Source organism: Eumetopias jubatus, unplaced genomic scaffold, assembly GCF_037043125.1.
Source record: "Eumetopias jubatus isolate StellerSeaLion01/CBP00866 unplaced genomic scaffold, mEumJub1_p1.0 scaffold_1, whole genome shotgun sequence".
Taxonomy (NCBI): Eukaryota; Metazoa; Chordata; class Mammalia; order Carnivora; family Otariidae; genus Eumetopias; species Eumetopias jubatus.
This window is the reverse complement of record NW_028274807.1, coordinates 215,363,580-215,376,572: the sequence shown is the minus strand read 5'-3', so window position 1 is coordinate 215,376,572 and position 12,993 is coordinate 215,363,580. Positions and strand designations below refer to the sequence as shown.

The following is a 12,993-nucleotide window of genomic DNA, read 5'->3' as shown; positions in this document are numbered from 1 at the left end:
TTTATTGGCTCGGTTTTCTAGGATTGCTGGCGTAGCTGTCTAGGGCCCGTCCAGGGACAGAGGGTTTAAGCCACAAGGTCACCGTTCACAGCGAATGTGAACTCGGTTCTGACACAGCCCTTGCCCGGCCTGGGCCTGCAGAGCTGACGGTGAAGGAGAGGGGAGGCGGGAGGCCTTTTTAGAAGGAGCGCAGGCTCAGGTAGAGGCTGTCTGTGGTCTGGTCCTCTTGCGTGCAGCATGCTAGAGCCCAGACATTATTGCAGGGCCTTGCTTCCGTTCCTGCTCCTGGCCAGGCTGCAGGTAAGACCCAGGGTTCCCAGAAGCAGCAGCTTGGGGCATCCAAGCCATTCAGGCTTTGGGGGGTGCTGTGGGCTAGCCGTTGTCCTTGATGTTCAGAGGATGTGAGCGCTGGGGGCAGGCCTTGCTCTGTGACCTCGGACAAGTGGCACTCCCACTCTGGGCTTCTCGTTCCTCACCTGTAAAGTGACCCCAGGCTCCCAGGGCCGGCACGTGGGTTTGGACAGATGTGTGTGGCTCCCGGCCAGGCGCCTGCATCCACAGTGGGGTCCACCGTGTGCCCTCCGCCCTGCCCCTCGTCAGGTGCCTCCATCCTAGCCGGGGCTGTGGTGCGGTGTGGGACTTCGGAGCCTGGTGTCCTCCCGTTTGGTCTGGCTGGACTGAAGCTCCAGTGACTGTGCCCAGTTGGCGTGAATGGCCGTGCGCCCAGCGCCTCCACCTGTGGTGGAGACTGAGGAGGGACGGGCCTGAGAGGGCTTCCGGACCCATCCCCCGTGTCTCACCACGGCCGGCTCCCAGGAACTAGTGACGACCCTTTGGGGAAGGCTGGCCTTGTGTCCTGAGCTTGGAGCACTCCATTGTTTCTGAGAGGGGGCTGGTATGAGGGCACCTCAAGCCCTCCTTAAGGGAGGGAGGTAGCCTGAGTTGGGGGGGCTTGTGGGTGGGATACGGGAGCTTCCTTGGCGGGGCTCCCCCCAGCTGGAGGACAGGTGAGGCTCAGTGAGGGGGAGCCTCAGCTTCCTCACGTGCCGCCCATCTCGCATGGCTGCCCTGGGCATTTAGGGACAATGTGGCCGGGAAGGAGGGGACGCTGCGTGTGTCCCAGCCCGTGTTCGCCAGCCTGGGGGGAGCGTGGGACTGTGTTGAGCACATTTTGTCATATACCCCCTAGGGCCCCATCCCCCGCGGGAAAGACCTCTCGTTCCTTCCTCAGCCCAGGGACCTTGGGGACCACAAAACATCAGCTCTGGGGGTGGGCCGAGGCCACAGTGGGCTGCTGCAGCTTCACCCTCAGAGCCCTTTGGCCACGCTGGGTGTCAGCAGAGGCGGTAGGAGCCCGCGCCGGGTGACAGTGGCATTCTGGTACCTTCTGGTACAATGGAATACGGTTTGCTGAGGGCTGGGGTGTATGCTTCTGGAGTGAGGACAGTGCTCCGGGAGCCCAGGATGATGGAGGAGCCCCTGCTGTGCCGGTAGCTAAAGGACCCAGACTGGGGTGCCCCAAAGATAAAAGGGCGCCTTGTGGAGGCTGCTGACTGGAGAACTTTCTAGACCTAGGCATGTTTCCACTGCTCTTTCCTAATTGGAGTGCTTGCTTGAGACCTTCAGGGGAAGGCCCTCTGTCAGCGGTCTTAGCAGCCCTGGGCCCCTAGGCCAGGAGAAGGCCCAGCGGTGCTTGGGAAGAAAGGGCGGACGGCGTAGGCAGGGCCAGAGCTGGGTGCGCGGTGCGGCTGAACTCAAAAGTCCTGGGTGCCCCCACGGGTGCCAGGCAGCGCCAGCCTGCAGGGTGCAGACCTTCGGGGATTTGGAGCTGGTTTGGGCTGGGGAGAAGGCTCCGCGGAGGGCTTCGTGGGCAGGAGGGACCTACAGCTGCTGCCCAGCAGGGTGCAGGGCAAAGGGCCCCACCAGCCAGCAGAGCGGTGGGCCATGCTGCACACTCTCCAGCATCTGCTCCAGCTTCTGCCATGCCTGGCCCACGGCCCCGCGGCTCTGGGCCAGGCGCTCTGCCGGCAGCTCTTCCACGGAGCTGGCTGAGGAGATGAGGCCGTAGAGCTCACAGAGGCTGTGGCGCGCCTGTCCGACCTGCCGCTGGAGCTCAGAGGGGAGGCCCTGGAGGCCGGAGGCCAGGGTGCTGAAGGCCACGTGGAGCTGCTGGATGAGGCCGCAGGCCCTGGACAGAGCCCCGGAGCCTGGCACCTGCGGGGGAGGGAAGGTCATAAGCAGGAGTTGGGGGAGAAGAGCGGGAGCCGTGGCCCTTTGTTACATACCTCTTGGGGAGCGGCTCCCTCCACTCTGCTGCTCGGACCCTGGTCCAGCCATGGCTGGCTTTCTGGAGCCTGCTTGGCCCTTTCAATCTGGAAAGAGAGCCCAGCAGAGAAAGTACGGCTTCTCGGCAGGGTCCTTTCACACACTCTCCCCTGGGGACATTCCTGGGCCTGGCCCTAGAGCCTCGTGTCTAGACCTCGTGGCGTGGTGGAAGAGCCATCTGTGTCAGGATGGGCAATAATCCATATTCTTGGGCTTGTCAGAGACCAAATAAACACTTCCCAGCTCAAAACCCTCCCATAGCTCCCCAGTGCCCTTTGGATAAGATCCAGCTCTTCACCATGGCCTACACTGTCTGCTCCCTGGCCTGCCCAGACCTCATCTCCTGCTGACACTGTCACACTGCTCTGGACACGCTAAGCCTCATTTTGTCCTCTGACCACTTCCAGCATGCTGCTGCCTCAGGGCCTTTGCACATGCTGCCTGCCCGGCCTGGAGCATGCTTCCTCTGGCCTTACACATGGTGCCCATCCGATCTTGGCTCGAGGTTGTCCTCCAGGTGAGGCCTTCCCCGGCCACCCAGTGCAGTGGCCTCTAGTCCTCCCTGTCAGATTTCATTATTCTCAGAGGCACATCACTGTCGAGTTATTGCACATGTTTGTTTCTTGCCTGTTTATCTCCCCCCTTGGGTGGAGGTAAAGCTCTTTTGGCAGTTTTCCTTCCTTGATTGTTGGGTCGCCAGCACGTAGGAGCCTCCCTATCCCCACCACCAATCTCCGTTGTCCCAGCAGCTGGGGGGTGGGGGAGGCAGCACGTGGGCCAGGTGTGGACTCCCAACTTGCAGTCCCCCTCCCAGCGCGCACCACGGCAACTCCCATCTGGGGCCCGCTAGTCAGCTCCAGTTTCCCCCATCCAAAACCAAGCTCTCACTGTTCACTCTCAACCCACTCGGCACCTCCCCTGGGGTCCCCTGCTAAAAATCTCCCAGGCAGAGTGCCTGGCTGAGCGTTCAGTCGGTGGAGCTTGCGGCTCTCAATCTCAGGATTGTTAAGTTCAGGCCCCATGTTGGGTATAGAAGTTACTAAATACGATACTTCAAAAAAATTTTAAGTCTCCGAGGTTCCTTAGGGTCCCTCTCTCTCATGCCCCACATCTAGCCCGCCCACAGACCGGGGCAGCCCTGCTCTGGAGGCACAACCTGAGCACAGGTGCCTCTCGCTGCCGCTGACACGAGCCCTGAGGCCCCATTGTCTGTCACTTGCCAGGATTTTTGTGGAAATCTTACTGATCTCCTAGGTCCAGCCTGTTCTCCCTTCAGCAGCCAGAGTGACCCCCCCTAACAAAACCTCTGTTGGGTCAGGCCCGTGCTCCGTCCCGGGCGCTGGGTCGGGGCTGAGCACCATCCCTGGCCCCACCCCTCTCAATGCCAGGTGCACCTTTTCCCACAGTCGTGACAGCTACGGATGCCCCCGGACATGGCCCAGCGTCCCAGAGGCCTGATCAGCCCCATCGAGACCCCACTGGATTGGACCAGCGCTCTTCAAACTGGCTCACCAGAGAGCACGGGGCACTGATTGAAAACACAGTTGCGTGGGCACACCCCAGGGGATCCCGATTCAGGCCGCATCACTGGGCTCCTCCCTGCGTGTGTAAATGAGGCTGATGGATCTGAACATCTAAAACTCAGCTTGGGAACCGGGAGGTTCTCAGAGCCGGGGGTCCCTCACCATCTGCATCAGCCACCATGGGCTGCTGCTGGACTGTGTGCAGCCCGCCCCCCAGCGTGAGTGGCAGCTCTCAGCGGTGCCGAAGGCCTGGGGGAGTCTGGGGAGCTGTTCTGAGGAAGGTGCCGTGGGGGAGGGCAAGGGTCTTACCAGCTCCAAGGAGTCCTCCAGCTGGGCCAGCGCAGCCCTGGCCTGGAACTGGCTGTGCTGCAGGTGGCTCAGGGCATGCTCAAAAGCCCGCTGGCGGAAGCCAGGGGCCAGGTCACCCAGACGCACGAAATAGCTGCCGCGGTCGGCCGTGAGCACCTTTGGCTCAGGTTCGGATGCAGCAAGCCGAGCTGGAAAGGAAGACAGGATTCCTCAATCCGAGAGGCCCCTGGAAAATCCAGGGCTTGGGTTTTACAGAGGCCAAGCCCTCCCAGGGAGGTGGGCCCGGCTATGCTGTTCTCACCTTGCTCCTCGGCGTCCATGGGGTGGAAGATATCCCCCAGCTCCCCCAGCTCGTCCCGGAGCGTTGCAAAGCTCACGGCTCCTTCGTGTCCTGCATCCTCCCTGCCCCGGGTGGCCCCATGGGTGCCTGTGGCCACGGCAGTGGCTTCCCTGGCAAGGTCCAGGCCGGTACAGAGAGTGTCCGGGGCGCTGGATACCCCAGAGGACAGAGCCTCCTCGGGTCTCAGGGTAGTTTGCTCCCCTCCTTTGTCTGGGGCACTGTAACTGGGGAGTCCACTCCAGACACTGTCCTCGGTACCAGGTAACCAATTCTGGATGGTCTGCACTGTCCCCTTGGCCACACTCCCTGCCCCGGTGAGCCCAGTGGACACTGCATCTTTGGTGCCAGTCAGGACGGCCTTTGAGGTGTCCATGCCAATCTGGACAGCTCCTTTGGCCACATTCGTGGCACCGGTCATCCCACTGCACACGGTGTCCTTGGTGCCCGTCAGGATGGTCTTGGTGGTGTCCAGGCCAGTCTGGATGGTGCCCTTGGCCATGTTCGCTGCCCCTGTCACCCCAGTGGACACTGCATCTTTGGTGCCTGTGACAACATTCTTGGTGGTGTCCAGTCCAGTCTGAACGGTGCCTTTGGCCATGTTCATTGCCCCAGTGAGCCCAGTGGACACTGCGTCATTGGTGCCCATGAGGATGGTCTTTGAGGTGTCCAGACCTCCCTGGACAGCTCCTTTGGCCACATTCATGGCACCGGTCACCCCACTGCACACAGTGTCCTTGGTGCCTGTGGCGATGTTTTGGGTCGTCTTGAGCCCAGTTTGCACGGCTCCCTTGGCCATGTTCGCTGCCCCTGTCACCCCAGTGGACACTGCATCTTTAGTGCCTATGACAACAGTCTTGGTGGTTTCCATGCCAGTCTGGACGGTGCCCTTGGCCATACCCAGTGCTCCCGTGAGCCCAGTAGATAGGGTATCTTTGGTGCCAGTTAGGACAGTCTTTGAGGTGTCCAGGCCAGTCTGGACAGCTCCTTTGGCCACATTCATGGCACCGGTCATCCCACTGCACACGGTGTCCTTGGTGCCCGTGAGGATGGTCTTTGAGGTGTCCAGACCTCCCTGGACAGCTCCTCTGGCCACATTCATGGCACCGGTCACCCCACTGCACACGGTGTCCTTGGTGCCTGTGGCGATGTTTTGGGTCATATTGAGCCCAGTTTGCACGGCTCCCTTGGCCATGTTCGCTGCCCCTGTCACCCCAGTGGACACTGCATCCTTGGTGCCTGTGACAACATTCTTGGTGGTGTCCAGTCCAGTCTGAACGGTGCCTTTGGCCATGTTCATTGCCCCAGTGAGCCCAGTGGACACTGCATCCTTGGTGCCCATGAGAACGGTCTTTGAGGTGTCCATGCCAGTCTGGACAGCTCCCTTGGCCACATTCATGGCACCGGTCACCCCGCTGCACACGGTGTCCTTGGTGCCCATCAGGACGGTCTTGGTGGTGTCCAGGCCAGTCTGAACAGTACCCTTGGCCATGTTCGCTGCCCCTGTCACCCCAGTGGACACTGTATCCTTGGTGCCCGTCAGGACAGTCTTGGTAGTGTTCAGACCGGTCTGGACGGTGCCCTTGGCCACACCCAGTGCACCTGTGAGCCCTGTGGACACAGTGTCTTTGGTGCCAGTCAGGATGGCCTTTGATGTGTCCATGCCAGTTTGGACAGCTCCTTTGGCCACATTGATGGCACCCGTCACCCCGCTGCACACAGTGTCCTTGGTGCCCGTCAGGACGGTCTTGGTGGTGTCCAGGCCAGTCTGGATGGTGCCCTTGGCCATGTTCGCTGCCCCTGTCACCCCAGTGGACACTGCATCCTTGGTGCCCGTCAGGACGGTCTTGGTGGTGTCCAGGCCAGTCTGGATGGTACCCTTGGCCATGTTCGCTGCCCCAGTGAGTCCAGTGGACACTGCATCCTTGGTGCCCGTGAGGACGGTCTTTGAGGTGTCCAGACCTCCCTGGACGGCTCCCTTGGCCACATTCATGGCACCGGTCATCCCACTGCACACGGTGTCCTTGGTGCCCGTCAGGACGGTCTTGGTGGTGTCCAGGCCAGTCTGGATGGTGCCCTTGGCCATGTTCGCTGCCCCTGTCACCCCAGTGGACACTGCATCCTTGGTGCCCGTCAGGACGGTCTTGGTGGTGTCCAGGCCAGTCTGGATGGTCCCCTTGGCCATGTTCGCTGCCCCAGTGAGTCCAGTGGACACTGCATCCTTGGTGCCCGTGAGGACGGTCTTTGAGGTGTCCAGACCTCCCTGGACGGCTCCCTTGGCCACATTCATGGCACCGGTCATCCCACTGCACACGGTGTCCTTGGTGCCCGTCAGGACGGTCTTGGTGGTGTCCAGGCCAGTCTGGATGGTGCCCTTGGCCATGTTCGCTGCCCCTGTCACCCCAGTGGACACTGCATCCTTGGTGCCCGTCAGGACGGTCTTGGTGGTGTCCAGGCCAGTCTGGATGGTGCCCTTGGCCATGTTCGCTGCCCCTGTCACCCCAGTGGACACTGCATCCTTGGTGCCCGTCAGGACGGTCTTGGTGGTGTTCAGGCCAGTCTGGATGGTACCCTTGGCCATGTTCGCTGCCCCAGTGAGTCCAGTGGACACTGCATCCTTGGTGCCCGTGAGGACGGTCTTTGAGGTGTCCAGACCTCCCTGGACGGCTCCCTTGGCCACATTCATGGCACCGGTCATCCCACTGAACACGGTGTCCTTGGTGCCCGTCAGGATGGTCTTGGTGGTGTCCAGGCCAGTCTGGATGGTGCCCTTGGCCATGTTCGCTGCCCCTGTCACCCCAGTGGACACTGCATCCTTGGTGCCCGTCAGGACGGTCTTGGTGGTGTCCAGGCCGGTCTGGACAGTGCCCTTGGCCACACCCAGTGCACCTGTGAGTCCTGTGGACACAGTGTCTTTCGTGCCAGTCAGGATGGCCTTTGAGGTGTCCATGCCAGTCTGGACAGCTCCTTTGGCCACATTCATGGCACCGGTCACCCCACTGCACACGGTGTCCTTGGTGCCTGTGGCAATGTTTTGGGTCGTATTGAGCCCAGTTTGCACGGCTCCCATGGCCATGTTCACTGCCCCTGTCACCCCGGTGGACACTGCATCTTTAGTGCCTGTGACAACATTCTTGGTGGTGTCCAGTCCAGTCTGAACGGTGCCTTTGGCCATGTTCATTGCCCCAGTGAGCCCAGTGGACACTGCATCCTTGGTGCCCGTGAGGACAGTCTTTGAGGTGTCCATGCCAGTCTGGACAGCTCCCTTGGCCACATTCATGGCACCGGTCACCCCGCTGCACACGGTGTCCTTGGTGCCCATCAGGACGGTCTTGGTGGTGTCCAGGCCAGTCTGGATGGTGCCCTTGGCCACACCCACTGCGCTGGTGACCCCAGTGGCCACAGTCTCCTTGGGGCCCGTGAGTGCAGACCGGGTCACGCCCAGGCCTCCCTGCACCACACCTTTAGCTGTGTCCACCATGTTGGCCATCCCAGAGGAGATGGCACCCTTGGTCTCGGTCATCTTAGAGCACACCAGGTTCTTTGCGTCAGAGGTCATCTGATAAGAAAGGACACAAGTGGTCAAGAGGAGAGCTGGAGACACTGCACCCCAGACTTCAGCCAAGCTGATCCTTCGTGTGCCTCAGGGAGGGGGACTGTCCCCCAGAAAGCCAGCCGCTCACCTCCCACCCCAGCACACTTTCCTCTCAGGCCGATATCCAGCCTCAAGCAGCCCTGTCCCAGTGGCAGATGGTCCCCGTTGTTGATGGCAGGTCCCTACAGCTCCAGAGCCCTTGCCAAAGTCCCCTGAACTTGGGCTCAGTGCCACTCATTGAATGACATAGTGTGTTCACCCTGCCTACTTTTTACTTTTGGCAGCTTTCGAGCCTGGTTTCCCTGTGAGTGGGGAGACCAACTCCCTCATTAAAAGGAACATCTTCAAGTAAGAGAGGAGAATCAACATTTAGAAGAGTAATACCTGCAAAAGGACAGGGACAAGTATTGGGTTTGAGTCATGGGATCCCGTCAATTAGTTTCATCATTTTTGACCTCCCAAAGGGCGGTTTCTCTAGTTAGTTAAACTAACACAGGGTGGTGATGGTCTCAGAGTGCCAGCACGCAGTTTCAACCACGAGTGTGCTGTTTGTAAGCCAGGGCTTCTGCACTGGGGTGCTTCTACCCTCCAGGGGACCTCGGGCGGCGTCTTTGGATGTCTGGGCTTGCCGTGACTCGGGGGAGAGGGTGCTCCTGGCATCGAGTGCACCCTCCCTGCAGTGCCCGGGACGTCCCACAACCAAGACTCATCTGGCTCCAAACAGCCAGACTGCTGAGGGGGAGGAGCCCAGAAATTTTATTCTTACCAGTGCCTCCCTGCTGCCCAGCATCATTTCAAGTGGGCATTTGGGCTCCTGTCTGCGGGGACCTGAGTTTGAATCTCAGCTCTCTGCTCCCCCCAGCCCCTCACTATGTGACCTCAGGCAAGCCATGTCCCCTCTCTGAGCTTTGTCTAGAGCATGGTGGCTAAAGCAGTGCCTCCTTCAAGGATTATGGAGGAAGGGAGTCAAGGTGCCTGAAGCACTTTGCAGGTAGTAGGTGCTCAATTGATGTGGGTTGAGAGAGGCAAGGAGTGGAGAGGAAGGGGGGGGAGGGGACAGGGTGTGACTGCCAGGGTCTGTTTTAATCTGGGCCGGAGGGCCTCTGGTGTCCTTCCCCCTTTGCCTTTCCCATCTGGCTGAGCTGAGGGCCGAGGAGACCTAACAGGGCTCTGGAATCAGTCTCTCCGCTTGGCCAGGCCTTGGGGATGTGCTAGCGTGGGAAGTCCCCATCATCGGGGCAGCCTCTAACTGCCCAAGGTTCAGGTACTACACTACCATGCCTTGCTGTGTGACCTTTGGCAGGTGGCTCGCCTTCTCTGTGCTTCAGCTGCCGTGTGGGGTACTATGGCTCCCTTCCTCCCGGGGCCCGTTAACTGTGAAGCAGCACGCAGAAAGCACTTAGCCCAAAGCCCGACACACGGTGAGTTGCCTGTGTTTTCCGTCCCGTGATGCTGGACGGAGCCGGGGAGGTGCGGGGGCGTGGGGTGGGGGGGCTCTCCGTTGACCATGTGGAGCCTTGCCGTGCTGATGTGCACACAGAAGCTCGGAGGGGAACCAGTACCTGGAATCCAACAGCAGGACACACACGGGCGTCTGCCCTCTGCTTGGCCTATGACAACCCCTCGGAAGGCCGGAACCGAAACATCCCGGGAGGGGCCCCAGAAGGAGGTGGGGACCATCAGCCTCTGCCAGCACCTCTCACCTTATCTGAAGGCGGTGGTAGCTTCTCCCCGTGGGCCGTCTGCTCCAGGTTGGTGGCTGCTGAGGGGACAGGAGCTGGTCAGGCGACCGGGAAGGGCGAGGGATGTGGGCTGGCATTGGCCACCCTGGTGCCCGTTGCGCAATTGGTGGGCACAGCCTGAAAGGTCAGGAATGTCCCAGCCACCCTGCCAGGGACGGCAGGAGGGGACATGCACGGCCACAGGGCTGGCGCTGTCCCGGGCCCTGCGAGAGGCTCCGCTGACCTCCAGGGTCTCGGGCTCCTGGAGCAGAAGTTCCCTGGAGTTGTCCCTGCCTGGACACTCCCCCGAGGGGGACGGCAGGAGGACTCAGGGCCCCGCCCCCCGCCCCTGCTGTGGCTGGCAGCTACTCCTCGGGCCCAGGTATGTGGAGCAGAAGTCAGCAGCCCCGGGCTCTGGGCCCAGAGTAAGGTCCGGTCCAGGCAGTTGCCCCAGCCCCATACTACCTGAATCGGCCCCTCTGCACACCCCAGGGCTGCCCAAAGGGTGGAGAGCCTCCCCACCCGGGCTGTGTGAGCCCCGGAAAGCCGAAGCCCCTTTTTGAGAACCGGGAGGGAAATCGTCAATGAGCTCAGACATGGGGAACACCAGGCCCTGGTCCGTGGTGCATCAGAAATGGGGTGGGAGGCGGGGGAGGGGTCGAGAAAGTAGGGGACATCGCAGGGAGACAGGCTGTGTTCACAACCCCACTGTTGCTGCTTATGCTACTTTGGGCCACTCACCTGCCGTACTGATGCCTCAGTTTCCCCATCTGGCACTAAAATGAGCATGCCAGCCCCGTAGTGTCTATTGAGATGACGCTGACACATATGAACCGCCCCCAAGTGGCCAAAAGCCCCCTCTGGAGGGTTTCTTCCTGGGGCCCACCTCCAGAGCCCCTGCCTCGGTGGAGCTGTCCACTCACCCTCAGTCTGGGGCTGGGCAGAGGCTCCTGCAGGATCGGCGATCAGCCGGGCCTCTTTCGCTGAACTGTGGGCACTGGCCATCAGGTTCCGGGCAGAGCTGAAGCCAGGCAGGGACCCCAAGAAGCTCCCCAGGGTCTACATGGGGCAAGGAGCAGCGTTAGCAGGGCTGGGCCTTGGGGGCAGAGTGGGGGAAAGCATCAGACAGCCCTGGGTTCCTGTGTCACCTCCCCCTTGTTCCTGGGTGACCCGAGGAAGGAGTCTTAGCCTCTCTGAGTCTCAGTTTCCTTGTCTGGGCAATGGGCAGAGTCAGCCTGCCTCCCATATGGAGGAGAAGGTCATCCTCCGGGTCTCCAAAGACCTCTGCCTTCCACGGCCCCCATTTCACAGATGGGGAAACCGAGGCTCAGAGAGGGGCCATGGCTGGTTCAAGATCACACAGTGGGGAAGGAGCTGAGGGTTGCTCGAGGCCCCCACTCCCCCCACCCATTCTCCAGCTTGGGACAGGAGGGAAGAGTGGGTTCCATGGCTCTCAGAGGCTTCCCACCTCACCTGGGAAGCCCCTCCGGGCCCCAGTACTGTGGAGGTCACCTTGCCAAGGTTCTGGGGGGCTCCCAGGCCCTGGCAGGGATCTCCCCCTCACACACCTCCCCTTACCTTGCCCTTGGGTTTGGGAGGATCCCGGCCTCCTTCTTCGTGGGTGGACATGATAACAAAATTCTAAGCAGCTGGAAGGGGGGCGGAGAGGGTGTGTGAATAGGGGGCCCCCAGGCCTCCTGCCCCACACCTGTAAGCCAAGCAGCCCCCTGACCACACCCCCAGCCTCACCCTGGCATCGCTCACCTGGAGTGCGTGAGGGCCCTTCGGAGCCACGGAGGCACAGCCCGCTGACGGCTCTGCTCTCGGCTACCAGGCCTTATAGGGTCTCGGGCAGGCGCGGCCCCGGCGGCAGGGGCAGGCAGCCAGCAGGCTGGGGGAGGGCCCTGGGCAGTCACGTGCCTCCCGCCCTGCCCAGCGTGGGCCCTGGGCCCAGCACCTTTCCCCTACTATCAGCACCAGGCGGCCTCTGCCCACGGCCCCCGCCCCCACCGGGCTGATGGATTCTCGGGCCATCCCATGCCCCCGAGGCACTGCCGGCCTGCTCCTCGCCGCTCTGCTGGGACACCTCGGCCAGTGAACATCCTTGGGCCTCAGTTTACCCTTCCAGACTCCTCACCGTGGCCCACAACGTCCTGTTTTCTCCTTGTCCTCACCTCCTCCAGCTCTCTCCCCCTCGCTCGTTCTGCTCCAGCGCGCGGGACTTCTCGCCATTCCTCCAACGCACCAGGAGTGGTGCTGCCCCAGGACCTTTGCACATGCTGTTCCTTCTACCTGGAGGGCCCTTCCCCACAGCACACAGCTCCCTCCCTCTCCTCCTTCAGACCTGTTTTGTTCCCAGCTATGTCTCCTGCAATAGATCTGTACCTGGTGCACACTCAGCATTTTAATAAACATTTGGCTAAATGGGCCAACGCATAGGACCGCTCTGAGTGCAAAGTGTGGTCAAGCATGTGACCTGTTTACCCCAGTGCCTGGTACCCAGCAGGTACTCAACAAACATTAGCTTAGCATTGTCCAGGCAGAAAGAAAGGAACAGGGTCTCTCCTGAGCAGGGAGGGGATGCGTCACTCACCAAGAGGGACGTCCCTTGATAAATTAGGGCCAAAATGTGGATGGATACAGGGTGCCAAAAGAGCCGGGGGATCCTAGGAGTGAGATGCGGACCTGGCGGGCTTGGGACAACCCAGGGTGACTGCCTGGAGGAGGCATCCTGTGCCTGAGGCCACAGAGCCAGAAAGTGCCGGAGACAGGATTGGAACCCAGCCCCAGAGCCTAGGTGCAGAGTGGGCTGTCTGTGGGTAGGTGCACAGGCCAGCAGAAGAATGACACCCTCCCCGAGCTAAGCGCCCCCCCCTGCCCGGTCCTGGGACAGGGATCCCAGTTACATGCTGGTGGGGGTAGGAGGCGGACCCCGTTGGTGGCTCTGGGCACTGAGCTGGGAGGAGAGAGCTTTCAGACACAGCCTGATGACCCCTAGGTCATCTCCTTGGAGCCATCACTGTGTTTGCCAAACAGTTGGGGAACAAAATGGGGATGTCCCCCAAACTCTGTCCTCCCAGCCAATGCTTCCCAAAGGTGGCAGGGGAGGAGGGAAACCTTGGGTGTGCCCCTCCCCTTCCCACAGGCTGCCACAGCACAGTGAGGGGAGAGGAACCCAGCAAA

At 61.1% G+C, this 12,993-nt stretch overlaps 1 protein-coding gene across 1 annotated transcript; it reads right to left on the bottom strand.

Moving 5' to 3' along the window:
* On the bottom strand, nucleotides 1-11,439 carry PLIN4 (perilipin 4). Its single transcript, XM_028126373.2, has 7 exons — nucleotides 11,389-11,439; nucleotides 10,734-10,869; nucleotides 9,793-9,851; nucleotides 4,459-8,053; nucleotides 4,158-4,345; nucleotides 2,286-2,372; nucleotides 1-2,214 (listed from the first exon to the last, which is right to left on the bottom strand). The coding sequence occupies exons 1-7, from the start codon at nucleotides 11,437-11,439 to the stop codon at nucleotides 1,882-1,884; spliced, it is 4,449 nt and encodes a 1,482-aa protein (XP_027982174.2). The 3' UTR covers nucleotides 1-1,881.
* Nucleotides 11,440-12,993: the final 1,554 nt, after the last annotated feature.